This window comes from Opisthocomus hoazin, chromosome 25 (genome assembly GCF_030867145.1).
Source record: "Opisthocomus hoazin isolate bOpiHoa1 chromosome 25, bOpiHoa1.hap1, whole genome shotgun sequence".
Taxonomy (NCBI): Eukaryota; Metazoa; Chordata; class Aves; order Opisthocomiformes; family Opisthocomidae; genus Opisthocomus; species Opisthocomus hoazin.
Genome location: NC_134438.1, coordinates 8,917,330 through 8,944,752, shown reverse-complemented (window position 1 = coordinate 8,944,752; position 27,423 = coordinate 8,917,330). Strand labels below are relative to the sequence as shown.

Genomic DNA, 27,423 nt, shown 5'->3' with positions numbered 1-27,423 from the left:
GTTCCTTCTTCCAGAGCCGGCCGCCGCCAGCGGGGAGGGAGCCGGGGCAGCGCGGCCGTCCCGCAGTCCCGAGGGGCCAGGTCAGTGAGCGGGGGTCGGGGGGAGCCGGCGCCCGGCCGAGGGAGCTGCTCCTTGCTGCTGGGTGCGGGCTCGGCGTGGGGCCGCTGCCCGGGGAGCCCGTCGGTGCGGGAGGAGGGGGTCGGCGTGGGAGCGGTACCTGGGTGGGAGCGGGGATGTTCCGCAGATGGCCGGCTGCGGCGTGACCGGAGACTTCGGGGGTAAAATGCCTGAGCTGTTTATGGTAAACATAAACGGGGAGGCTAATTTGTCTTCCCGTGGGTGACAGCTTTAGGAGGAAGAGAAAAAGGCTAGGATAAACTAATAGTCTTATGGCGGTGACGGCCAGACTTGGCAAGACGCTTGATTTTCATGCTTGTGTTAAAAAAGAAGGGAAATGTATCCGGAACCGCTTTCCTGGTCCTCATCTACCTCTGTCAGAGTCACGAGCAGCAGGGAGAAAGGGGCCGGGCTCAAACCGTGTCCCCTTCTGGCACTGCTGTGGTTCTGGATGTGGGTTCGAGAGAGCAGGGTTTGTGTGCGTAACATTTGAATAACTACACATTTATAGTAACAGAACATGAGTAAGAACTTCAAAAGCACCCAAATGACTCGGGCATTGCAGTCATGCAGGCACTCCTGAAAAACGTGTACCAGCCTTTAAACGTTTGCTGTTATTCACCCTACCTGCAATTTTCTCTCTCTTTTTTTTTTTCTTTTTCTTTAAATGTGTGATTTTACCTGGACTTTCTTGCATCATCCGTAGCTGCTGCCCTTCCACTCTCCGGGGAGTGGCTGTGGTGGCAGAGCCAGGAACGCCAGATTCCCAGCCCTGTGCCTGGATTCCGGGCAGTGCCTGAAACTCTGGAACTTATTACCCCAAAACATCGTGGAAGCCAAGAGCGCTTGGCTTATGGGATTTGAAAAAAGGATTATAAATTTGATATGGATAACAAGAATCTCCAGAATTAATAGCAAATTAAATGAGAGCTTTGCAAGGGATATAAATCCCCTTATTTCAGGGCATAAACCAATCTTAGGATTTAGTAGCAAACTTCTCCTTGTAGGGAGATTTTCCTTGCGCTGTCTGCTGGGGGTATATTCCCCTACAGCTTGGTGCGTACACAGCCCGTGCAGTGTCGTCTCTGAGAGTGTCTTCTCCTCTTGAAGAGGTTCCAGCTGAAGTACCTGAACCTCAAGGTGTTTCCCAGCCTGGGGCTGTTGCTCGAAGGCGCAAGCCACGTGGCTGTGTGTAGAAGCTGTCTAGAGATAGCGGTAGCTTTATCTCTGAACAAAGCAGTAGCCTTACAGATGCTGAAGATTCTCATCACTGTAATGCGGTAGAGGAGTAGTAGATGCCACAGTGCACTCCAGACAGACTGCACCAGCAGCATCTTTTTGAAGGTGCACAATTTTTGTTAGCATTGAAAATGCTATATCCAGAATGTGAGAAGCTGAAATCACTGGGCTGATCCAGCTGAGTTAGAAAATACAGCCTTTGTTCTGCTTTATCCTTGTCAGATCCCTAGAAAATATGGATGTCTAGCGTAAACTCTTGCTAAACTTTTTCCCAAACTGTTTATTTCGCTGGAGCACTCAAGTAGTGGTTGGGGGTGGAGGGCTGGGTGGGTCGGTGGTGTTTTTGTTTTTTCTCTCCGAGTTACACATCTCTGCTCTTTGACTAAAGCTGCGGCGTGGAGTTTAGGGTGGTGGCTGGACTCTTGTGGCTGATGGCATTGTGAGCGCATGCTCTTAAATATAATAAAGTGAAAACTAACCCTAGCTGCCCAGTTTTGTAATGAAGCTGCCAATAGAAGCAGAGTATGGACCAAAAAAGGCTGGTCCTAAAAGCATCAAATCTGTTGTATGATGAAGTGACAGGGCGAAACCTGCTCTTCAAGCGTAACTGCGTGGGTCTCCTGTGAATCTTTTTGCAAAGCCTCTTTGGAAATATCAGCTGGTCTGCAGAGTGCCTGCATCACTCGAAAATCTTCACCCAGAGCCTTTTGTGCTGGATCCACAAGAAGCTCTAAGGGGTTTGCAAGTTACTTCTGAGGAATGTGCAGAAGCAAAGGAAGACAAATATCGATGCTCTGTAGAAGTGGTCTTTGTACGTGGTATTTCTGCGAGATTGTATTGGTCTCACTCTCTGGCTTCTAGAGTTTTACACTGACAAAAACCAGTGTGTAAAGTTGTGCCTGTGGCAGTTTCCTGACTGCTCCGTTTCTGAGAAGTGCTGCAGAAGGTGATGTGGCCGAGAGCTCGGAATACGGCGGGTTGGTGTGTGCTTCCCTGGTCGTGACTAGCCGTTGGTTCGGGTCAAGCTGCCTGCTAGTCTGTCAGGTCTGGTACTAGGCTAGACCAGTGCTAGGAGCTTGCTTAAATGACAAGAAAAAACTCATAGCAGATGTTGGGGAATCATTTGCTGGTGGTCTCCCTGTCTCTTGATGGCTGTATATTTGCGGGCAATTTAAGCATATTTCCTACACATCAGTGGGTACGGTACTAATGCACTCCTCTGACTTCAGCCTCTGCAGAGCTTTATACCGCTTTTGTCACGGTGGGGTTGTAGAGCTTTCCAGAGGAGCTGTAAGCAGTGTGAGTAACGTCTGTGTTCATCCCGCCTTTCTCCATGTTGGAGCTGTTCATCCGAGGAGTGTCTTGTTTTGGTGGTTGACTGTTTTGGGTTTTCTTTAATGTGCGTGTTGCGATCTGCTTATCTTGGCTAAGGCAACATCAAAGCAGAACACTTGACCCGTTGGGTGCAAGTTGTGGAGGTTTGTGATGGATTTGAGTCTGCGAGGGAGCAGAAGCAGAAGGACCAGAGGGGTGGGAGGAGAGCAGCAGGCGGTGGTAGGGGTGACCAGGTGGTAGAAGTTGTAAAGCCTTGTGCCTCGAGAGAATTGAGTGGCAGGCAGTATGGAGAGGGATACGGAGAAACCAAAGAGAGTTATATCTGGCGGATCTCCCCTGTTCCCTTCTGCTGTTGCAAATAGTTCCAGCGTATGATCCTGCCCTGTGGCTTCTGCAGGAGGTGGGGGCAGTCAGCGTGAGGCAGCTACTCTTAACTGAATCTAACCCTAGACAGCCAGCCTGGGGAGTCCTGTGATCCCTCAGCCGTGCAGTGAAACTCATGACTGCGGCTGTGCCAGGAGTGGGGCCGGGGAGTCATGAGAAGCTGGTGAGCAGCTGTCAACTACTTTCAATGTTGACTTGATTTCTGCTTCGTAGCAGACATCAAAACTATCCACGTGGAAACGGGAACCCTAGGGCCCAGCTAAGAAGGGGGGGCAGAGACCCTCATGGCAGAATCCTTGCGCTTAAAGAACCGGGGGGAACTTTAAAGCAGTCTCTGCGAGGTGGTCGAGCCATATACGTGCTCGTGGAAGACCGCCTGCCTCTAAGCGTGGATCTGCGTAACGTAAAGGAAATCTTGCACTCACCACAAGCAAACGACTAGGAGTACAGTAAACCAAAGGATTGTTTTCGCAGTTCTGTGTCCTGATGCCTGTATTGTTCCGTTGTCTAAGACTGGTGATATGCTGAATCCATGTATTCCTTGAAACCTGTTCTGTTTCCTGTGCTGCTGTTGCTCCTCGCTGCTGTAAGGATCTGAGTCGGATCTTGTATTACAGAGCAGCAGGAGTTGCTGATGTCTCCACCAACTAAGCTGTCGAGTTGCTTGTTCAGAAAACAGAACTAAGTGGGACTATAAAGTCACCATTTTATTATTATTATTTGTATGCATGCTGTTCCTTGGAGGTCCTCAAATTTGTGCCCTTCCTCCTTGTTTTCATATCCTAAAATGTCAGTTCCTCTCGCAGTTCGAAAATATTTGTTTAACATTTTGCCAGCCTGCATAAGAGGAGAAACAGACCCCCATGAATATTGTCTGGCAAAATAAGAAATGTAGTGTAGGAATGTGTTCCCAATGGCTTCTTTGTCTCCGCGCCAGAGGGCGGCTGGAACACACGCAGCAATAAGCAGGTGCTTGATGTGCAGCGCTGAACCGTTTTTCTGTCTCCATGTTACTGTACATGGACTAAAAGAAACTGCTGCTAGTCCAGACCTTGAGGACCTGGCCCTGTCCTAACATCCGGGGAAAACTTGAGTAACGTGTGAAATCAGCTCTGTCGATTTCAGAAAGAACCAGCTTCTGGTGAATTGAGATGAATTCTCATAATTGCTGGGTTTTGAATACTCAGAAGGCGTAAGGATGGCCTCTGGCAAAATAATGAGGTTTATTTGCACAAAGCAGCTTAAAACAATGACAGGCACTGAGTTTGCTTTGTGAGGTCTAGAGTTTTTCTCTTCAATCAAGGGAGCAGATTTTTTTCCACCTTCATTTTGTTGGAAGCTAAAGTTCTCTGTGGTGTTTTGTCTCCAGGAGCTAGGACTTCGAGAAAAAATGCAAATATAATGAGTGCAGTGACTCGAATCCGTGCAAGTTGTCAGCACTCAGAAGACATTAATGTTCTTGCAGAGCAGGCTAGAGCCAACTTCAGGAATGATGTGTACATAGTTGTGGATAACGTCTAAATCTTGCTTCAGATTTATGGGTTAAGGCTTTGAGTGAAATGGTGCGTGCAACAAAATCCGCGGGTCACACTTTCTTTACCAAACATGAGGAGTGATTCCTGCTGGGATGTGACCTGCTGCATCAGAGGAGCTGAGGTGGTGGTCAAACCTCCAACCCAACGCTGTTCTGCCATCTCTCCCAGCTGCCTGCTGCTCCTTTAGGAGCCGTGGGGAGAACTGGCTCTGCAGCGAGGTTCGAAGCGGATGTCAGCGTGCTCCTTCGGTTCTCTGTCCTCTCTGCACAGAGACCAAAGGCCCCTGCGTCACTCTGGGACCCGTGTGTGAGTTCCCGCTGGTGGCTTCATGCTTTTTTCCATCAGCAAAGTTCTTTCTGGAAATGCTGGGCTGTGCTCTGCCTCCGGAGAAGCGTCTGCCACCGACGCAGGGTGTCACGCTGCTCTCTCTGCCCAGGGCTGCGATGCCGCTTCTGTTGTGAGAGGGGACCTGGAGCGTTTGGTGAGCTGCGAGACCCGAGCTGACGCTGCTGTTGCCCAGTGTCCTCTGTCACTGCTCTCCCCACCCGTGCTGTGTGCTGGCGATTTATCGCTGTGCTACCTGGGTCTGGATTCTGGGAAAAACTCTCACTTTGCTTGGAGCTGTGCGAACAGAATAAAGGATTGTTCTGGGCGCAGAGAGAGCTTCCTTGTAGGTCTGGGGCGAGAGGCGGTTCGTAAATGCAAAGAGATGGAGCACAAAGGAACAATGAGATGACAGTGGCTCTCCAAGGCAGCCGTCTGTGTGTACCAGGTCCTGGCTGCGGGCACGACAGGGGAGGGCTTTGTGCGGGCGGTGTTGATGCTGGGCTCCAGAGGTGCGTTTGGGAATGGCCCTGACAGACGGCTCCTGTGTGCGAGGGGCGGCGGGAGCGATGCTGGAACAAAAGGCTGCTGTGCTCCAGCCAAGGCTGACCGAGCAGTTAATGGGCCTGGAAGGGTGGCTTGTCATGAGAATGGACTGAAGTTAGGTTTAGGAGAGCGGCTAAATGTGGCCTGGAGAGGGGTCTGACCATGCATATAAAAAGGAGAGCGCAGGAATTACACAGGGGTTAGCTGGAGGGAGGGAGGGAGGGAAAGATGCTTCCCAGCTATGAAGTCTCTTAGCCCATGGGTATCATTTCAGGGGAAATTCTTGCAACCTCAGTGGTGGAGATCCATCCACCCAGACTGGCCAAATGACTGGAGAATGTGCTGTTGGGAGCAGCCCTGCAGCAGCCCCGGGGAAGATGATTCAACAGGGCCTCTTTCATCTTTGATTTCGGTGCACACAGTCTGCGTTTGTGCTGCCCCCAGATTCTCCCATTCATCACTGTCTGCGGCCAGTGTTGATAGCAGCGCAGAAGCCTTTTGGGCAAGAGCAGGGAATGCTAGCTATCCCCTCTGCTAACAGAAGGCTGGGCTGGGGCTAGTTAGCACATGCCGATGCGTGGCCAGAGAGACCTGGGACGGTGCCGGTGATAAGCCCTGTCCCAGCTCTTGCTGGGCAAAGCCAGCACTGTGCCCGCCCGGGGTGCCCTGGCTGATTGCCCGAGGCAGCCCGGAGCACATCGTGAGAATATCAGAGGTCTTTCTGCTTCATTAGTAGCTCGCTGAACTTTACTCCAGTAAATACGGGCAAGAGAGAGCCCAGCGTGGAGGGAAAATCCTGCCTCTACTCAGAGTCCAAAATGCACGAACTTTAATTTATCCTCTGCCACTACAGCAGACTTTTTCAGCAAGCACGAAGCAACTTCAGCGCTCAGACCACTTTCCTGCCTGTCCTTCTTGATAGATGCGGTCTGTACTCCGTCGGAGCAAGAAGCTGACCATGCACAGCCAAAAGCCCGAGCACCCCTGCGCAGAGCGCTCTGCAAAATCCGGGGAGCTTTGAACTTGAACTCCCTGCTTAGTTACTAAAAAGCTAATCATTTAGGGCTGATGCTCTTTCCAGGGCTGAGAACAGAAGTTAGGTTCCTGTTTGTGAGGAGAGATGGGCTGGGGAGTGAGGGGGGGGTGATGAAATGCCTGGCTATAGAAATGGCAGCTTTGAGCCTTGTCTTTTGAAAAGCAAAAAACTCCCCTTCCAGATCCTCCATGCTGCTGCGTGTGCTCTGTAGACGGCTGCAGCTTAATGCTGAATCCCTGTGTGTTCGGAGGCCAGAACACATTAAACTAATAACGAGAAGGGGGAAAGGAAGAGGCTTCTTAAGTTTCCCATAAAGATGTTCCAGTGAAACTTATCTGTCTTAAAAATTAAAATCTGATTGCTTCTTATCTTTGCAATTACCCAGACAATTTCAGGCAGAAGTGAAATCGTAGAATCTCATCTTTTCAGACCGGGGTCTCATGACCGGTCTGTCGTGATCAGGAAAAGACTCTCTGCTCCGGCAGTGGTCTGAGGGCCCTCGTTCACACGGAGAGGTCGATGTGCTGCAGGCAGCAGGGCTTGTGCATGGGTTTTGCTACCCCAGGCATGTAAAACTGTTGTTCTTCTAAGAAAGATCTCGGGACTCTGATACGTGGTCTGTGACCTGAATGTGCCCCAGAGAAGCCCCGTTATTCCCTGCACACATGCCCCTCGGTGTCCCCTGGGCAGAGGGTGGTGGTGTGGCAGAAGGTGCCTTGCTGGCAGCCAGGCATATCGGCACGAGCTCGACTGCCCCGGCCGCTGGAGCCGAGGGAGTGGGTGGGCACAGGGCTGGCTGGGGAGCCGACAAGCAGCATGGAAAGGGTCGCTCTGCCCGAGGGACGGGCTCTGGGGACGGCGATATCTTCCAGCAACTCCCGGTCCAAAGTGTTGGGAGAGTTTTGCTTTATTCCCTTCCCCTTTGGATCTGGCTGCCGTGCCTGGCTGCCTGTTGCCCGTCCGTTCTTGCAGCGGCTCCGGTACGAGGGGTTGCACGGTCTCTTCTGGGAGCAGGGGGGTAAAACCCAGCCGTTCCCCGGAGAGCCGTGGGCTGCTGCCTGGCTCTCTCGCCTCTCGTGCGCTCGGGGTCTGGTGTGACTGATGGGGCTTCTGTACTCACAGCTGTCTTGGGGCTATTCCTCACGCTGCAAAGGCTCTTTGTCTCATTCAAAGCCATGACCTCATTTTAGAGACAGAAAACAGAGAGGGAGAAACCCACCAACCTGCCAGCGGAGGTCAAAGGGCTTGCCGAGAGATATGTTAGCATCAAACTTCTCCGGCAGGGACACAAATAACTGGAATTGCAGACCAGAAAATTACCATGAAAAAATGGACTAACTACCATGTGATTACAAAAGAGCCCATTAGTTCTGTGTGTGTCTAGGATTCAGAGTATATCCTTTGAGGAAGAGCACGAGGTCACGCTCCCAAAACTTTAAGCAAAAGCGACCGTAGAAGTCTGCGCCTGTTGCTCCCCGAGGACTGCCGTGTGTCGAGTTTTAGCTGGTTGCTCTCCTCGCTCTTTCCTGGCACAGACCTCGGCAAACACGACTCCTGGCAAAACGAGAGAAGGTTCCCTCTCAGTGTTCGGTGGCAGCAGCTCCCGCCGCGGTTAAATTTGTCAGACCCCTCGCTGCTGCTTTCTAATCAGCCTGTTGGGCTAACGAGCAGCCCCTCAGCCCTCTGGCCGGGTGTTTCTGCAGAGCTGCTGGCCCGGGAGCCGTGGCTGACGGTCTGGGTTTGCCGTCTCACGTGTCGGACCAAATCCAGACCGTCAGCCTTTGCTCTGGCCCCCGGTTTTCGCTAGCGCATCGGAACTGTCCTCTCCACCCCAGGGCTGGTCCTCAAACTCAGCTGGCCCCGTGACTGTCACAGCTTTCCAAATAAAGCCAGAAATGATGAAGCTCTGTCATGGGGTAGAGTCCTAGAGCCGGTGCCACGCCGTGCCGGAGGCAGGAGGAGCCGGCGTGCGGCGTTGCCGTGCTGAGGAGTCAGGCGTCCCGTTACCCAGCGTTTGTGCTTTGGTTGGAAACGAGAAGTTCCAACTCCACTTCCCATTTTCCCAGCCGTGCAAAGCGGGCACAGTAAAGCAGCAAGGGTTTCTGCCTTGCCACCTTGTCACAGATGGGAAATTACTCTTCTTCTCCTCAGCACTAGCGATTAAAACTCAGAAGCTGTGTGCCACTGCTGTCGGTGCTAAGGTGACCTGCGTGGCTGCAGTGGGACAGCCATGTGTTCTTTGTACACAACCACAGCCTTCCACCAGGACTGGTTTGCTCTTCTTTGCTCCTTCCAGGCTGCTGGGGTAAGTGCTTTACTATCCGCTTTCCCTGTTGCGCCCCGGCGATCGTTGCTCCCTAAGAAGGATTACAGTAATGCAAACCTCTGAAATCCCATGTGCTTGCTGAGGCAGGGCTGGTGGACAGAGGGCTTCGTACCTCAGAGCGGGGCGGTGATGACCGGCACAGAAGTTCGTGTGCGATTTAGGTAGCCGCAGTGGAAGAAAATACAGATTCCAAGTGGAATTCGCGGAGTTTTGGTGAGTGTGGTCTTTCTTTGGCCTTGCTTTGCCTGTGGGGACACAGGTGAAGGTGCCGTGAGCTTTAGGCAAGGCTGTTGTCTGCGTTGGGTGTTCTGCGGGGGTTTGGAGGAGTGCCTGGCTGCAGGGCTCTGGGGGCTGTGTAGGTGGCGTGGGGTGACAGTGCTACGGCCTGGGGTCAGGGGCACCGCCGGACCCCAGCCCCGATGCCCGACGGGAGGGCAGGCTCTGCCTGTGACGGGGACGTGTCCGTGCATCCATCCGGGCATGGCAGACGCTTCCCGGAGACCCCTCCGCAGGGCAGCCTGGCGTTACCGGGCCGGCTCTGCTGCGGGGTCTCGGGAGCGGGGGTCCGAGCCGCCTGTCCGAGCTTCGGACCTGGGGAGCCTGCTGCCCTTTTGAACAGCGTCCGTCTCTTTTTGCTGCCTTCCCGGTATTCCCTTTACAACCAGCCCATTGTGCTGTGGGCTACAGCAGCTGGGTGGAGTGTTTCAGGCTCAAGTGTAATTTCAGTGCCTTTAAAAGCCTTTGGAGGGCTTTTTATTTTTTTTCTCCTATTTTTTTTTTTTTTCCTCTGAAGAGGACAGCAACGCCAACAAGGGATAATTTGATGGATTACTCTGCGGGGCTGAGGGGCTCTCCTTAATCCCCTTTGTGGGCCTGTTTGACTAGACGCGTAGCAGAAGCCCCCAGCCTCAGGCAGAGAAAAGGCGGCTCAGCGGGGTAGGTTTTACACGCTGACATATAAATACGGGCCCTGGTCATGTGGTGCCGGATATAATCTGTGCCCGTTACCGCGCTGCAGAGGAGGGGGGCACCTGGAGGGGGCTTATTTTTTCCCTTTCCAGTTCAATTTACATTTTTATTCTTCTGCTAAAAATAATAAATAAAGAAGAGGGGGTGGGGGAAAGGCTGACTCAGACCAAATGCCAGGGCGATGGGTGCGAGTATTTAAACACCGAAAATGAGCTCAAGTGAAAAGCAGAACCAGATCTTCTCTCATTTCCCCTCCTGCTCCAAAACAGGGGCTCCTCTCATGAATAAAAGCAAGAGCTTGGGTCATGCAGTAGCAAAGCGAAGCTGCAGCTCTCATGTAGAGCCAGCCAACCTTGTCTGGAGTTGTTTATAGCAGACCCGACGCTGACTCAGGAAAGGGAGATGAGAAGGAGCGAAGCTCTTGAAAGCGGAGGCTGAAAATGCTGCTGCTTCGATTGCGTTGCGTGGGTTTAGGAGCGTGTGGGGCTTCTGCGTGCTTGAGGAAGTTTGGTGATTAGATGCCAGTCCTGAGCAGGTAAAACGCAGCGAGACCATCCTCCTATGTGGCAGGCACAACAAGTCCCGCTGCGGTTCCTCCGGTGCAGTCTGCAGATCCCTCGGCAGCTGGCCTCAGCTATGGGGTGTTTATTGGGGCACTCAGTCCTTCATCGTGTCACAGCGTGGCCCTCCCTCTGCTGCAGTGTCCCCGATGGGAACGGGCTGAGCTACAGACCAGCCAGGCGAGGGTTCAGCCCGTCAGCCTCGGCCCCTGCTTGTCTGGAGAAAGTGCAGTGCCCAGCTCCTCTCTGCGCCCCGTCTCACCTGCGTGGCCTGCAGCAGGGTCTCCCGGCTGCTGCTGTGGAGTCAGCGTGGCAATGGTGCCTGCCGACTGCGAGAGAGCTGCTGGCACCGTGGTGCGCGCTGGGCTGGTGTCTGTCCCTTCGAGAAGCACGGCGAGCTCCGAAAGTGTCAGCAGGCACAAGCTGAAGCAGAGGAGGCTCCAGCTGAAGATGAGGAGGAACATCTGCCCTCTGAGGGTGACGGAGCCCTGGCCCAGGCTGCCCAGGGAGGCTGTGGAGTCTCCTTCTCTGGAGATATTCAAGCCCTGCCTGGACGCGGTGCTGTGCAGCCTGCTCTGGGTGACCCTGCTTGGGCAGGGGGTTGGGCTGGGTGACCCACAGAGGACCCTGCCAACCCCTGCCATGCTGGGATTCTGTGGCCTCTGCTGAGTCAGCGACCTCGTTGGTCAGACAGGCAGCGGCGTGGGGAGGAGGAGGAGGGCTGGGACTGGCCACTCTTCACCGCTGTACCCTGGCACGGGGGCTAAGGCAGCCAAAGCCTGGGAGAAAGCCTCCGAGCAATTCCTTTGTCTGCCTGAGGAAGGAGCAGGGTGTGGGGCAGGAGGTCAGCGGGGCCGGTGGGCTGCCCTGCGGGCTGTGTGACGTTCGTGTTGCAGGGTGAGGGTGAAGCCTCCGTAGAGCTGTTGGCACAGCTCCAGAAAGGAGCGTGAGAGACCAGAGACGCGAAGGGCGAGCAGGACAGAGCTTTCGGCAGGGGGGTTGGACTAGATGACCCACAGAGGTCCCTTCCAACCCCTACTATTCTGTGATTCTGTGATTCTCCACCCTGGAAAGCATCCCCTCTGTATGACAGGCAGAGCAAGGGCAGTGCTGTTAGCCTGCCTGGCTGGGAAAGTGTCCTTTCCGAACTCCCATTCTTAAGAAGTATTTTGACCTTCTCATCCATCTCCTAGGGCCCTTCGTTTGCCTTTCCCTGGTGCTTTTGCTTTATCCAGCTGATAAATGTGAGACAGACAGTGACCTGTTTCACGTGCCCTTGCTGCTTACTGTAGAACACGGAAGACATTTGACAGTCGCTTGCCCTCACGGAGACACCTTTACTGAAGGAGCCACTGATAACAGAAACATGTGCTTTGGACAGCCCAGCCCTGCTAACCATCAGGAGTAACCAGCCTCCCGGGTTAGGAGGGCTGAAGGTGGAGGGAGGGTCCCACCTCTGCTCCCTGCAGCTGCAGACGTACCCCCGTGGCTCTGAAGTGACTGGTGCTCTGTGGTCGCGGCAGCGGGAACCGGGCAGCACCCGGGACTGCATCTCAAAGTCCACCTCGGCGAGCCCCGGCCGTGCACGGGGAAGGTGAGTGGCTCGGTGGCTGAGGGAGACGAGAGCTTTGCTCGGCGTCTGAGCGGGCGCAGCCTGGTTCGGTGGCCCGCGGGGAGAGGGAGACACGGCCCCCTGAAAATCGGCTGCTGGCGGCAAGCGCTGAGAACTTGACCCCGTCTTCTCTCTTTGGCTTCTTACTTTCAGTTCACAAAATGGAGGTGGTGGTGACCTGCTGTCCGTCTCCGCGCGTGTGTCTGTTGGTCCAGGGATCAGTCTGTGCGTCAGGAGGGCGGCGAGCACGGAAGGGTCAGAACTAAGCTCCGGATTTACGGGTAGCCCTGAAGGCAGGGTGATCACGTTCTGGGTGCTGCAAGGAAGCAGTTGCAGCGTAGCAGGAAAGAACCAGCCTGATGAATACAAATGTCTGCCTTGAACCAAACTGCGGGGAAGGTCTGCTGAGCTGACGTGGGGACCTGCCCCTTGCCGCAGCTCTGGACACACCTGCAGCGTCTGACATTTGTCCTGGATTAATGTATCCTGGTGTCTGGGCTGCCGGACGCTGCACGGTGTGGCGAGGGAGGGAGTTTCAAATGGGCTGGGGCACCCGGATCTTCCTTGTTCTCGCCCGAGGGGATTTCTACCCGCTGCTGCTCTTACCCTAAGCCGAGCTGCCGAGGAGCCCCTGAGCTCAAAGGAAACGCAGAGTTAATTCAGAGAGACTAAATAAATCGCCGTTCTCCCATCCCTGCTTAATGACCACTCCCCTCTCCCCACTCTGTGAATGGGGTCAAGGAGATCTGGGAGGCGAGGGGGAAGGGGAGAGGGTCAGGAGAGGTCGGGTGAGTTTTCCATTTCATCCCGCGCCAGCCTGCCAGAGCTATTCTCCATGGTGTCTTTCACATTCAGCGGCGGTGAATGGACACTGATAGCTGTGAAAGGATCTGGCACCGTATGAACAGCCCTTCCCTAAGCGCTCGCCCTTGTGCTCTCTCCCACCCTTTCTTCCCAAGGGCTTCCAGGGAGCGGGGAATTAATGACGTTCATAAAGAGCCCCTCGGAAGGTTGGAAGTGTAGCCTTGCGGTTATGAATGGAAACCCGACGGCCAGCGGCACCCTTCGCCCTCCCCTCTCCCTGCCGCCCGTTTGTGGTGGGACCTGCCGCGCGGCGGGGACGGACGCTGCGGGTCCGCAGCACTGGGAGCGCTGGGCTGGAGCTGAGCTCCCCGCGCGGCACCGTCTCCTGCCTCCAGCTGCCTCGGACGCTGCTGCAGAAAGCTAAGGCTTTTGCTTTGCCGAGGCGGAGGCTTCTGTGGGGTAATTTTTCCCCATATAAGACAGCGCTCAAGTTGTTATTATCATTATTATATCATCATTATTATTATTACAGAGCCCTGACAGGTCACAGATAGTTGATGGATCTATTTCTCTGTTGTCTGATCATTACCATGGCTGTTTGTCGCACTGTGGGGTGGGCACACGACCGCCGTAAATCAGAGAGGCTCCTACCGCGTGTAATAACATCGCTTGTCCCTTCCGCACCCGTGTGAGAGACTGGGAGGACTGTGGAGTGGCAGGGTATGGATTCTTCTGAGGAATAAAGGAGTTTTTCTCTGCCACGGAACTACACCCAAATTTTGTTTGTAAAATGTCTGTCCCTCAGTCTGCGTTCTGTCTGAGCACTGTTTAGATGCGATTACTCGTAAGGTCCATGCTGGGAGGATTTGAGGGGGTTGGGAGGAGGAGAGGCTGCTCTCCGTCTCTGCTCGTGCGTCTCCATCAGCGCCCTGCACGTAGTCCGCCTGCTTCAGGTGTCTCGGGGTTGGTGTCTCCTGAAAGCGAAAGGTGTGGTGCAGGGGGCACGCAGAGCAACGTCTGCGCTGGCTGAGAGGGAGTGGGGGGAGAACTTCTGCTGCCATGGGGTTGCCTCGTGTAAAAGAGTCCGGCCATCTGACATCCCAGTAAATTCAGTCCTGTTTCTGCGCGCGTGCCTGTGCGCTCGCTGGTGCTTTTCTCAAACTCAGACGGTGGGTTTGCTCAAGCAGGGCCTTGCTGCGTCTCTGTACCACGTCGAGCAGAGGAGGAGATTTGTCAGAACTTCTTCTGTAGCCTGTGAGCAGGGAACTAACTCTGAGCAGGGCAAGTGTGTGAATCCAACCTGCTGGCCTGCTGCCTTTGAAGAAATGGACTCCTGGACGCCGCTTTCCCTGGCTTCATCCGTGCTCCTTCTTCCTCCCTGTTAGTGCTGCCCGGTGAGCTGGACTCCGCAGAGGCAGACTGCCTGCCTTCCTCCCTGTCCTTCTGGGTGCTTGAACGGGAGGGGAGAAGGGGAGCGGGAGACTGCAGGAGCCGCGATCCTTTCTGCTTTGATCGCCGTTGCTGCGGAGGCTCCTCTGCCGTGCTGGGTGGCAGAGAGCCCTCTCCACCCCGGGCTGCCCGTGTCCCGGGTGGGCTGCTCTGCTCCTGCCCTCCTCCCGGGTGGCCAGGTCACCCGGCGTCCCGGAGCTGGTCCCTTGTATCTCTGCAGAGAAAGGAAAGGAAAAGTTTGGTTTGCAAGCTTAAAACAGAAAGCCTGGGTTTGCAGATGCTTTGCTTCCCCTCGGGGAGGGAGGCGAAGAGCCCTGACGCTCAGCAGCGGACGGGGTCCCCGTGGCACGACAGCTCGGTGAGCAGCTGTGAGAAAGCCCCGCATGTGGCTGCCTTCTGCTTCCGTGTGTGGGAAACCTTACCCAGGGGGGCTGGTGTGTCCCTGGGGGGGGCTGGTGTGTCCCTGGGGGGGGCTGGCTGTCATCCTTGTCAAGGTGCTTGGTGTCGCGCTCCCCAGGGCTGGACAAACGCTGTCCCTGTTGTTGAATTTTGGGAAAACTGAGGCCAGAGGGCAAGAAGTGCCTGCTGCCATGCAGCGTTTTGGACCAGCCCCCCCAGTCTGACTGCGAAAGGTCTCCCCATCGCAAGCTTTTCAGTACTTAAAGGGAGCCTATAGGAAAGATGGGGACAATCTTTTTAGTAGAGACAGCAGTGACAGGACGAGGGGTAATGGTTTTAAACTAAAACAGGGTAGGTTTAGGCTGGATATAAGGAAGAAATTCTTTACAATGAGGGTGGTGAAACACTGGCACGGGTTGCCCGGAGAGGCAGTGGAGGTCCCATCCCTGGATACATTCAAGACCAGGTTGGACAGGGCTCTGAGCAACCTGATCTCATTAGCAGTGTCCCTGCTCGCTGCGGGGGGGTTGGACGAGATGAGCTCTGGGGGTCCCTTCCGACCCAAAACTTTCTATGATTCTGTGATTCTAAGATGCCAGGTCCCACTGGGCTGGATGGGCTGTGAGATGTGGAACTGCTGCTGGTAGACCAGGGTCTCCCAGCTCGGGGATGGTCTGCCAGCCTGACTCCTTCCACATCAGGACAAAGTTACAGAGCACCGGATCCAAACCAGTCCTCCTGCGTAGTCTGCCAGACAAATTCTCCTGGAAGAGTTTAGCAGGTTAAATGGTTTGGTCTTGCTGTTGGGACTGTTATTTGGACCCAGACTGTTACCTGCAAAGCTTGTTCAGCCTGAAGAAGAGAAGGCTGCGAGGGGACCTTATAAATGCCTACAAATATCTGAAGGGTGGGGGTCAGGAGGATGGGGCCAAGCTCTTTTCAGTGGTGCCCAGTGACAGGACAAGGGGCAATGGGCACAAACTGAGGCACAGGAAGTTCCATCTGAACATGAGGAAGAACTTCTTCCCTCTGAGGGTGACGGAGCACTGGAACAGGCTGCCCAGGGAGGCTGTGGAGTCTCCTTCTCTGGAGATATTCCAGCCCCGCCTGGCCGCGGTGCTGTGCAGCCTGCTCTGGGTGACCCTGCTTGGGCAGGGGGTTGGACTGGGTGACCCACAGAGGTCCCTTCCAACCCCTACTATCCTGTGATATTCTGTGATATTCTGTGCAGGGAACATCTCCCTGTCTTTAAAAAGAAGAGAACACTCCCGTGTACTCATTCTCTCTCTGCTGGCTGTTTGCGAAGTACCGGCAGATCGGCAAGGTGGCAAGAGTTAACGCCAGGGCAGGGCTCTGGGCAAAGTTCAGATGTGAGCGCGGGCCTGGGTTTTCCTTCTGCGCTGGTTTGGGGCAGTGGGTTCGCGGGGCCGGTGCCTGCAGCCGGCGTTTGCTCAGCACCTTGTGCGAGGAGCCCAGGCGTGGCTGCCGCGCCAGCAACGCGCCGTGCTGTCGGGTGACGGGGAGGGCCCTGAAACCAAACCCGTGCGTGTACCTGCGGCTCGGTTCCACCTCTGCTCACCTGCAAGCTCCTTAAATAGCTTTTCCTGGAGGCTGGGCTGGCTTTGGGGAGCGCAGCCCGGAGCTGCGGGGATCACCGGCAGCTGCTCAGTGGGGAGGAGGTGAGTCCTGGCTGCTGGCTGCCTCTCAGCCTGGCTCCTGTGAGCCCCCCGAACCTGCCTTCTCCATCCCTCTGCCCCTGTCCTTACACAGCAACCCTTCAGACGGTTTTCCTAGCCTGCACTGGCGTTTCTTTTCCAATCCATCTCTCTGTATTCTGTGAACAAAGTAAAGAAAAAGTAGTTGATGGGTATTGGGACAAAATGTAATTTAAACGTTTTTTAGGTTCATAATGTGTAGCAGCTGTATCTCAGCTTGGTTGCTGTTGACAACTTCTCATGGCTGGGCAGGAGTATTGATTCTGGGTATACTGGGATTTATTTTTCGTTAAAGCCCTCTGAGGGCGTGGAGGGGGAGGGGGAGACAGATCTTCCCTTACCTGCTGATAAGAATTTCAGCCTCTCTGCCTCAGCCTGAAATTCTCAGGCACCTGGGGAGATGGACAAATTGCTGCTTCTTCCCCAGTGCTAGAGAAGTCACTGCAATAAAAGGGAAAAAAAACATTTTTTTTTCTTTCTGTGTGTGTGAGACATCTTTTAATTAATGATTGGGGATTACCTTGGGAGAAGTCCTGCTCTGTAAGCCCTCCAGACCCTGGACTGCAGCAGACAGTGGACATCACATCTCCCAGTTCTAGCTCAGAGCGACGGTGGCTCAGTTAATTCTGGCTTGTGAGTCTGCTTCCTCTGGCTGACAGCACCCAGCCTTGTGCTGCTGGAGGGCTGCAGCTTCGATTCCTGTCCCAAGGCTGTCAGCCAGCTGGGCACCCATCGCAAGGGAACACGGCCGAGACATCCTGTGTCTAGCCCACATCTGAGGAAGGTGGTTGCTGCCCCCAGTCGCTTCCTTGCAGAGAGAGAGTGCAGCTGAAGTAATGCTGAGCATCTCTGGGGCCTCCGAGGATTCCTTTGAAGCCATGGCTGGTGATTAAAGGAAAACTGTTCCTGTTCCCCCTCTGCTTGCCGTTTGACCTTGGGCAAGTCATTTAAATGTTCACAGTTGTTAAAAGGAGGTATCTTCAGTGACAGCTGAGGTCTAAGTGAGTGTGGAGGGGGAAGGTGAGGGATCCTGGAAGGAAAATAATCAGTGCTGACTGTGTGTAATTGGCAGCCTGTCAGCTCCTCAGCTCGGGGGTTGTGCCTCTCCTCTGCAGCAGCGAGAGGCGGGGAGCGACGCTGGCAGCTCTGTCCAAACCTCGCCGCCACACCTCCGGCTTCACCCAGTCGTCTCCGTGTGGGTTATTTGGATGATGGCAAAGGGGAAGAATGAGAAAGGGGAGAAGGCAGAAGCTGTCCCAGCTGTACCTGCACTGACGCTTGTGCAGTGATGGAGGTCAAATGCCCGTGCTCTGGGAAGTCAGGGAACACTTGATTTGCACCGGGCGAGCGTTGGCCTGGAGATGTTCCCCGCAGGAGTCTCCTCTCCCCTGTAATCAAGGCAAAGAATCTAGAGGGGGACTGGGCTGCAAAACTGGATTTTTGCCTCGTCTCTGCTGATGGGCTCATTCTGTGCAGCAAAGCAAGGGAAACTCTGTACCAGCTAGCTGCTCGGGCATGGAGCGGGTGTACAGGCAGGCAGGGACGCGGTTACAGCTTCCCCACGGCCCGGGAGGGAGCAAGCAGAGATGAACTCCTCCGCCTGCGTGTCTCGCGTTCTGTTCAGCCTCCTTCATCCAAAGGACCCAAAGCACTTGGGGGCTGTGCTGTGCTGGAACGGGGGGCAGAAGCTTCTGTGCAGACTGGGAGCGCAGAGCGCAGTCCAGAGATGGGTCATAAGCTGAGGCACATTCAGGCCAGCGGGACCTGTGACGCCTTGTCCCCATGGAGAAACTCAGTTGTGCCTCGTTTAGGGTGAGAATTTAGACCATGTGAATCCTGAGAATTGGACTGCGGTTTGGTTTACTCCTAAATCGGTGTCTGTGCAGGAGCTGAATGTCTTGCTAACCCGTTCTACCTTTCCTAGTGTAACTACAGACCATTTTCCTGAGATGCTTTTAGGAAAGCAGCAGTGTGGTGGGCTAGCCTAGAAGCTGGTAACCTTGCAAGGTTTCTTCCATTTGTAGGCTGACATAGTGGCAGGCTTATAACAGGTTACGAAGAGGCATCTGCTTACTTTTGCCGTAGCTGCTTAGCCCCTGTCCTGATCTGATGGCCTCTCCCATCTAAAGAAGGCTGGAGAGAGGGAGCACGTTACAGGGCAAATAAATGACTCAGGCTAATGAGCAAGGTAATTGCTGTTCGCTGTTAGCTGAGGCTAAAGTGGGTCAGGTTTGTTTGTGAAACTCCGCAGAGGCACCATCTGTTCTCAGTGCCCCTTCTCGGGGGCTGGAGATGGGATTTGGGTGAAAGTGCTGCCCTGGGAGCCTGCGGAGGATGTCCCGGTCATCGGGCGGTGGCGTGGGTCTCTGGAGATGACCCTGTGTGACTGCAGGCAAGTGCCCGCAGCCCCGGTCCTCAGAGGGGACTCTTAATTGATTTCACTGGGAGAGGGGATCCTAAACCCTTTGTCTCCCTGCCACAGCTGCCCGTCTGAGAGGTCATTAGACTTCCCATAGCCTGAAGGCAGGATTGGATTTTCCCAAACCACGTCTGACAGGTGCCTGTCTCACCTGTCACAAGCCTGTGGAGAGAAACCTGGCACCAATGCAGTCTGTGTCTTTTAAGCCTGCTGCTCTCCCAGATGTCCTCTGTTCATCGTCCCGTGCCCCCAAGCCTGTTGGGATGGGGACTGCCTCTTTCCGCAGTGATGTGTCCGTGTGGTACCTGGTTTTAGCCCTTTCCCCTGCCCTGGACCCCACTGTGTCTAATGAGCTCTCTCTTCTCTCAGGCCACAGCATGTGAACAGAAGGAGAAGCCTGGAGCGGGATCGCTGCCTGGACTCGACTTTGCTGGGGCTGCATCTTGCGCTCAGAGAAAGGAAAAGACGGTTCGTTCACCATTGCTAAAAATGGGAGGCAGCATCTGTCCCGCAGACCGGGAAGGGAAGCTCCAGACCTTGCCCGTGGGGCATCCCTGGGAGTGCCGCAGCCGGAGCGACGCAGCCCCGTGTCAGTGAGGGGTGCTGGGGCGGCATGGCTCAGAGAGCCTGGGCCAGCATGCTCCTCCACAGCCGCAGGACCCAGCTCCTCCTCGTCAACTCCCTGACGTTCGGCCTGGAGGTCTGCCTGGCTGCGGGGATAACCTACGTGCCTCCGCTGCTGCTGGAAGTGGGCGTGGAGGAGAGGTTCATGACCATGGTTTTGGGTAGGCAGTTTGTTTTTCTTGTCTTTGAGGTGCTCGTTTCCCCTTCGAGTCTGGAGGGCAGGGACAAATAAGGGCATGGAGGCTTGTCTCCGTGGGGTGGTTGCAGGGCTGCTGTTGCATCAAGGGCAGCCTTGTGTCTGGAGGAGTGGGCTGTGACCCAGCAAAGCTCACTGATGCTTGAAACATCACAGGCTTTTATTACAGTGCCTACACACCAGTGTTCTCCAGATCTGTCCCCCTAACGTGACCTGCTCTTCTCCTCCAGGGATAGGACCAGTCCTCGGCTTGGTTTTTGTCCCGCTGATCGGATCCGCCAGCGACCACTGGCACAGCAGCTATGGCCGAAGGCGTCCTTTCATCTGGGTGCTTTGCCTGGGCGTCCTGCTGAGCCTCTTCGTCATCCCGCATGCCGGCAGCCTGGCCAGCCTGTTCGCCCTCGACACTCGCCCGCTGGAGATCGCCTTCCTCATCCTGGGCGTCGGGTTGCTGGATTTCTGCGGCCAGGTCTGCTTCACTCCGCTGGAAGCCCTGCTCTCCGACCTCTTCCAGGAGCCGGACAACTGCCGCCAGGCCTTCTCCATGTACGCCTTCATGATCAGCTTGGGGGGCTGCATCGGCTACCTCCTGCCAGCCATTGACTGGGGTGGCAGCTTTCTGGCACCGTACTTGGGAGGACAGGAGACCTGCATCTTCAGCCTCCTTGCCATCATCTTCCTCGGCTGTGTGCTGGCCACGCTCTTTGTGACAGAGGAGGCAGCCACCCAGGCAGATGTTCTGGATGGTGCGGCGCTGAAGGATGCTCCCCCTAAGCCCTCAGCTCCTGCCTGCTGCTCGTGCCAGCTCTCCAGGAGCTCGTGCCTGCTGCAGGCCAGGCACGTGATGCAGGCCCTGAGAAACCTCTGCACGCTGGTGCCGCGGCTCCACAGCCTCTACTGCCGCATCCCCAAGGTCATCCGGCGCCTGTTCGTGGCCGAGCTCTGCAGCTGGATGGCACTCATGACGTTCATGCTGTTCTACACAGACTTTGTTGGGGAAGGGCTGTACCACGGCGTCCCCAGAGCCAAGCCGGGCACGGATGCCAGACGCCACTACGATGAAGGTGAGAAGCGAACCGGCTGCTCTGAGGCTGCAGCACCTGCTCCCTACGAGAGGAGCATGTAGTGGGAGCTAGGAATGGGCTCGGCTCTGCTTGTAATGCAAAAAAATGTTACAGGAAAATAGACTTTCTGCAGGTGGATCAGGAAAAAGCATTCCTCCGTGACCCCCAGAGCATTGCACAGTGGGCCAGATAGGGAAATGCCTCTTTCCCCTCCGAGCTAGTGAGCACAGAAATAGATCTGGCAGTGCAGCCCTGTCCTGGGGCTGAATCGTGAAGTGGCAGAATGGTCTGGCAGGTTGCACGCCGAACAGGACCTGTCCGGCTCTGTCTGCAGACGGTGGTTGCCACTGCCAGGTCCTTTCACTTCCTTCCCTTCTAGATGAGGGGTGCTGGTGCTCCCCAGCCCTCGGAGAGCAGGGGCTGGAAAGCCAGGACGTGCTTAGTAGCAGCAAGGTGGGCTTTGCTGCATCTTCCTTCTGTGCTGCTGTGAGATTCCCATCTCGCATCTGTACCTGGGGAGCCCTCGAGAGCTGCCTCAGCTCACACTCCTCTCTCCGGAGCTTTCTGATAGTGTTCACCACCGCAGTCAGTAGCTGCCACGTCCACTTGGTGCGGTACTGCTCACCGCAGCACGTTGCCTGCTGTTGTCACCTGCTGTCCTGTTTTGCCTGCTGTGTTGTGCCAGAGTCTTGACTCGCTGCCCAGCCCTGCTTTTCTTCTTCCTGATCTAAGCCTTTTATTCTTGGAGGCACCTGCCTGGCCCTCCTCTCCAAGCTGTGTATCTTTCCCTCTGAGTTTTCCGTTCGCTGCCTCCAGGAGCTCTGCAGTACACTGCCTCTTTGTGCTGAGTGTCTGTTTAACTTACAGGGAGCTTAATTATTGTTTAACACTTGCACTGTATAGCTGCCCGCAGGTCAGGACTCCATTGTGCTAGCTGTCATAGAAACATGTGTTGAGTAATGATCCTTGCTTCAAAGAGTTAATGGTTTTAATTCCCTGAAATCTGATCGATCTTTGCAAAGGGTAAGGTCCGGATTGCTACCGGATACTGCAGTTGTTCAGTGAATGTTGTGTACTTTACCTTGGCTTAAGCACAATTCCTTATTCCTTTTGTTCTGTTGCTGGTTTTGGCATCAGATAACTACAGATCCTGGTTCACGAGCAGGTGACAGATCCTGGGTCAAGAGTAGGAAGGTGCGAACAACGGCTTCCAAAGACAAGAATGGCATTTGGATTCCTATCCCCCATTGCCCTTCTGGTTAGACTGGGGTGCCCAGGAGCACGAGTAGGCAGTACTGGCTGCTGGGGGAGGGTGGGCGCTGGGAGACAGCTGGGGCTGTGTTCGATGGTGCTGCTCTGCTCCCCGACCCAGCCACATGTGGTAGTCAGGGCTGTTGGCAGCTTTGCCACGCTCTGCCTGCACTGGGCACCGAAGGAGAGCAAAGGAGACCCCGAGGTGCTTGGCCAGGTGAAGCCTGGTCACCAGGTCAGGGCAGCATCTGTCACCACCTCTGCTTACCCGCAGGTGTCCGGATGGGTAGTTTGGGTCTCTTCCTGCAATGTGTCACGTCCATCTTCTTCTCGACAATCATGGACCGGATGGTGAAGCAGTTTGGGACGCGAGTGGTCTACCTGGCCAGCGTGGTGTTCTTCCCCGTGGCTGCCTTCGTCATGTGCCTTTCCCACAGCGTCATCATTGTCACCATCTCGGCTGCTCTGACGGGCTTCACCTTCTCCGCACTCCAGATCCTGCCGTACACCCTGGCATCGCTGTACCATCATGAGAAACAGGTAGGGATCTGCTCCAGAGGACAGTGTCCCAGGTAGCTGTGAGGACAGCTTGGCCAGCCTCTTTTGCCGCTTCCAGGTGGCACAGTCGGTTCGGCCCGTGGCAGAGAAACACAAGCCTGCATGCAAAGGTTTTCCACATGTGCCTCTTGTCTCCAGGCTGTGTCTTGTCTGAACATTGATCTGAAATGGAGGAGATAAGAGAGGTGAGCATCTCCTTCCTTAGGCGTCCCCTGCTCGCAACAAGCATTATGCAATTTTAAAAAGTGGGGAGGGATGAGATGAGAGAGATCAGCTAGGACTGGTGTATCACAAGGGATGTTCTGTGTATTTTTAGGGAATCTGGTGCAGGTTAGTTACACCTGTGTGCATTCTGCAGCCAAGTCACATCTGCGGCACTGCCGTCCTGAGGTGCTAAAAATACTCAAGATTTTTCAGCCTTGCTTTCCAGTTTTTGTCCATAGCATGAGGAGCAGTAAGATGAAAACTGAGGTTCTTCCTGTTCCCCTAGCTCCAAGAAAAATAAATGTTGTGAAACTTTTGACACCAACATAAGAGTTAGTAATCCTGTCCCACAGATGTTATCCTTGTGGAGAAGTCCTGGGAGGTTCCTGAGTTGCACGCTGGATTAATAGGAGTTTCTCTTGTGCTGCAAATGCAAAATTAATTTGTGGTTAGAGAGCAGCTCTTTCATCGCGATGGCAGGCGGTTCACTGTGCAGTGAAATAAGTAGGAGTTTTTACCACAGGCATCCAGATGTTCACATTGAACAAATACTTCTGACCAGCCCATCCCAATTTGCACCAGGCACCCTGTCAAAATAGGGCATGCGGGAGCGTTCTGCTTTGCAAAATCTTCGGTTTGACTGGGATCTCCCATGGACATCGTATCAACAGAATGAAAACCAAACGCCGCAGGCGGGGAATGCGCAGGCCACATGCCCCACTCTCTGCCAAAGGCTTGACGGGGAAACACTCTTTAATACAATGAGGTGGGGTATGGCTGGGTTTGGTCTCTCTGTTGCCCTAATTTGAAAGTTCCTGCTTCCGTTACCAGCTACTTTGCAGCAGACCGCAGGGAGACCCCACAAGAAGCAGTCGCTAAAACGCTTTTTGCGGAAAATCCTCCATCCTCCCCGTTTCTCTTCTCCTCTTTTTTTCTTACTGTTGAAATCTGTCATCGTTTTTGCTTGCCTTCCCTCATTCCTGCTTCCTTTCTTCCCTCTCTTCTTTTACTTTTTTTTTTTTAACGTTAAACACTCCTCCGAAGCGACGCAGCAGAAGGGGCATCCAGAGTGGCTGTTGCTTCCACCCTGGGCGGGATCCTTGGCGAAAGCCTGCAAGGCCACCTCAGCTGGAGCTCCTGGCTTTGCACAGGCTGTGTAAGTCGCTCCGTTCTCCTGCATGCCCTCTCGTCTCTGCATGGCCGCCTAACCTGGTCTAGAACGGGAGGAAAGGAGCCGCGTGTTCTAACAGCGCCTGAAAGCGTGGTAGAGGGGGGGTGCGTGGTGGTCGCTCGTATCTGCAGAGGTTAGGGAGAGCGAGGTTCCTCGTTCCCTCCGCTCCCCATGGAGCTCCTGCGGTTCTATCCTGTGTTACAAGGAGTGATTTTAAAGCGTAGGCTTTTACTAAGCTCATTCCTGTGAGGATGTGTTCAAGTCCTTTTCTCTAGATTTAAATGAGTTCTCTACACCAGGTATTCAAACACCATTGACAGAACTTGTGTCTCTGAATAGCGTGGATGAGCACGGAAACCAAGAAGTGTGGCGTGGGCCTTCAGGGCAGCTGAGCAGGCTGCTGGGAGCATCGGTGTCAAACACGAAGGGCTGGAGCTGTGGGGGGCTTCCTGGTTTGGCTCACGCAGTCACAGAATCCCAGATTGTTTGGGGTTGGCAGGGCCCTCTGTGGGTCCCCCAGCCCAACCCTCTGCCCAAGCAGGGTCACCCAGAGCAGGCTGCACAGCACCGTGTCCAGGCGGGTCTGGAACATCTCCAGAGAAGGAGACTCCACAGCCTCCCTGGGCAGCCTGGGCCAGGGCTCCGTCACCCTCAGAGGGAAGAAGTTCTTCCTTTCTATGCTGGGGTTTGAGGTGCTTTGAAGCCTGATGGCAACAGGAGGCTCGCGGGAGGATTTTTAAGCTCCACATGAGATAAGTGATGGCCCTGGATTAATGTGTTTTAAGCGTAAATTCACGAGGCTGGGTAGAATTGAGCAGTTGAAGGGTACAGTGAGCAGCTGAGCAGAGCCCAGGTGAAGCTTTTGGGAGATGATTGCTGTTTAGTGAAGTTGTTCTCGTCTGGTTTCTCTTCTTGAGCTGAATCTGAACCTGTTTGTGCTACAGATCTGCAGCCGTGGCCTGGGGCGGCGTGAACAGAGACGGGCTGGTGCTGACACACTCTGGGGCAGGGCTGGGCGTAGCTGGGTGGGGGCCAAGGCTGCTGGAGCTTCGGGATGGCCTGCAGCAGAGCTGGGGTGCCCACGCTCCCGCACCACCGCTGCTCCCCTCCTGCGCCGGGTCCGGGTCCCTCCCGCAAGAGGAAGGGTGGGTCGGGCAAGCCCCTCTGAGCCCCACAGCTGGGTGCGGTGCGCTCTGCTCTCAGACAGGTGCTCTTGTTTCCTTTTTATTTCCTTTGTTCAGTCTCACCATGCGGATAGTGGATTAACGTGTCCCTCGTTACTGCTCTGCCCCACGCAGACCAGTGGTTGTGCGTAATTGCAAATGCCCTGGAGTTTTAAAGCTGGAGCTCTGCAGCGTGTCCAGTGTCTGCGCATGACTGCTCCTTCTGTGTTGGCGTTATCGTGGAGAGCTTTTTTGATCCAAATACTCCGTGTGAATACTGCTCAAGTGAGCCATGCCCCAGAGATCGCAAGGCAAAAAAGGGTCAGAAGAAAAGGATTTTTCTTCCCCCCGCCCTCCCTTTCTAGCCTGAGTGAGGAGGCTCAGGTCAGGCAGATGAAGCAACTTCGTTGAGGTCACGCTCGCGTGGTCTGTTGCAGAGCTGAGAAGAGAGCTCTTTCCCGAGTTCCCAGCACTGTGCCATCTCAGCTGGTGTCACTTTGAAGTATCCCAGATACAATGAAGTGGCCGTGCATCCGGGGCTCTGAACTGTTCATCCGCCCTTTGGGCTCTTCTGCAGGAAGGTTTTGGGTTCCCAGTCAGCCGCTTTATAAACACTTCTGTTGGGACTGGAGCTCACTGGCTCTGTGATATGTCCAGAGTGGGCTCTGGCCCTTCACTCCTGTCCTGCGAGTGTGCATCAGCCGATTTCGGGATGGCTTGAGCTGTAGTTGGTGCCCAGACTCCCTCGGCACCCGGTGAGGAGGTGACAAGGCAGGGCTCGGCACAGAACGTCCCCAGGCAGAGCCTGGGCTGGCTTTGAGCTGTAGCAGTCTGCTGAGTCCCAGAGCTTCAACACAGCGAAGGCACCGCTTGGCCGGGTTCCCCCGGTGAGTCAGGGTCGCTTTGCGTCCCGTGCCAGTCGGGAAGAGCCCGGCTGGCTCCTGGAGGCCATCTCGCGTGGGCCGGGCTCTCCGCAGGCGCTCCCCACCTCTGACAGCCTGACCAGCGCACACAAAGCGTGGGGTGGTTTTGCTCACTTGCACAAAAACCAGGATCCCTCCATGCCCCACCTCGCTTGCTGGGCTCCACGCTGCCGACGCATTCCTCACCTGCCCTCCTTCTTTCCCCATAGGTATTTTTGCATAAATATAAGAGCAAGGAGGAGGAAGACGCAGCTCAACTGGACAAGAATTCAGCCTTCTCTAAAGGCCTCCTTTCCAGCCAGAAGGTGCCTTACCAGAATGGACATGCTGGGAGCCTCTTCTCTCCTTGCTCCTCTTCCTCCTCTCCTCCGGCCGCCGGCTCGGCTCTGTGCGTCAGCTCCTCCTGCGACGTCTCGCTCATGATGATGGTGGGAGAACCGGACTCGGTGGTTCCTAGCCGAGGGATCTGCCTGGACTTGGCTATTTTGGACAGTGCTTTCCTCCTCTCTCAGGTTGTCCCCTCCCTCTTCATGGGGTCCATCGTCCAGTTTACACAGTCGGTGACTGCCTACATGGTGTCCGCTGCCAGCTTTGGCCTGGTAGCCATTTACTTTGCAACCAAAGTTGTCTTCGATAAGAGTGACATGGCGAAGTATTCGGTGTGATGCGGAGGGCGCGCGTGGCGGAAGGAGACGTGTGTGCGTTGGCACGGCCGCTGGTGGGAAGCCTCGCGTGGCATCTGCTCTCCCCGCGCCCTTGCTGCAGCCCTGGGGACGGGGCTGGGGCTGGGGGCGGGAGAGATGCGGCAGGGCGAATCTCAGGTGTAAATATGAGGCTTCGGGGCGTTGTGCTTCGGGCCATCAGTGCTTCCCAAAGGTGCCTTCATCAAAAGAAAGCACTGCACAGCCAGCACCAAAGGGGGTTGTACAGGGGGGAGAGAGGAAATGGATGTTTCCTTTAATAACGGGTCATGTTTCTGTGTAATTCTACCTAAACTGAGCAGGAGAGGCAGCGGTACGGGGAGGGGAGAAATCACTGGCTCTTCTGTTGCTGTATCCTCTTCCCCTGCTCATGGTAGTTTTACTCAACTTCTTGAGCAATACTTCTGCAAATGGGACACTGGGAGGAGATTTCCTTGGGAAAAAAAAAATGGGTGGCTAAGGTCTGGCCACGGAGCAAAGGGGGTGCATACGTGTGCACGCACGCTTCCGTCCTTCCCCACCTCTGTTCTGACTGGGAGAAACCCTTCAGGAGAAAAGTTACTGTGTCTTGTTTTGGAAAAACAAGTCACGCTTCATTAGGACCAGTTCCAAAAGGTGACTTGTCTTTTACTGATGTACCGAGTTGCATCAGGTGGAAAGGATTTCTTACCTGGTTTTTTTTTTTTAATGATTGTTTTTAGCTTTCCTCACACAGTTCTCGGTAACTGTGACCTGTCCTCAGCGCTCAGAGCTGCCGCCTGCTCTCTCCCATAACAGATGTAGACTGTTGGGTATCTTC

The 27,423-nt window shown here is 54.8% G+C and overlaps 1 protein-coding gene and 1 long non-coding RNA gene across 5 annotated transcripts; one reads left to right on the top strand and one right to left on the bottom strand.

Moving 5' to 3' along the window:
* Positions 1–27,040, top strand: SLC45A3 (solute carrier family 45 member 3). 3 transcript variants are annotated; one of them, XM_075442674.1, is made up of 5 exons: positions 1–80; positions 19,139–19,554; positions 19,820–20,653; positions 22,179–22,444; positions 26,133–27,040. In XM_075442674.1, the coding sequence occupies exons 2-5, from the start codon at positions 19,383–19,385 to the stop codon at positions 26,586–26,588; spliced, it is 1,728 nt and encodes a 575-aa protein (XP_075298789.1). In that variant the 5' UTR covers positions 1–80; positions 19,139–19,382; the 3' UTR covers positions 26,589–27,040. The 3 variants fall into 3 exon arrangements, with proteins under 3 accessions (XP_075298789.1, XP_075298790.1, XP_075298788.1); XM_075442675.1 differs by lacking the exon at positions 1–80 and adding an exon at positions 8,742–8,821; XM_075442673.1 differs by lacking the exon at positions 1–80 and adding an exon at positions 11,878–11,965.
* On the bottom strand, positions 13,285–19,147 carry LOC142364098 (uncharacterized). 2 transcript variants are annotated; one of them, XR_012766174.1, is made up of 4 exons: positions 16,871–19,147; positions 16,692–16,791; positions 16,215–16,469; positions 13,285–14,450 (listed from the first exon to the last, which is right to left on the bottom strand). It is a non-coding gene; the product is annotated as an uncharacterized LOC142364098 (long non-coding RNA). The 2 variants fall into 2 exon arrangements; XR_012766173.1 differs by having other exon boundaries at positions 16,692–19,147.
* Positions 27,041–27,423: the final 383 nt, after the last annotated feature.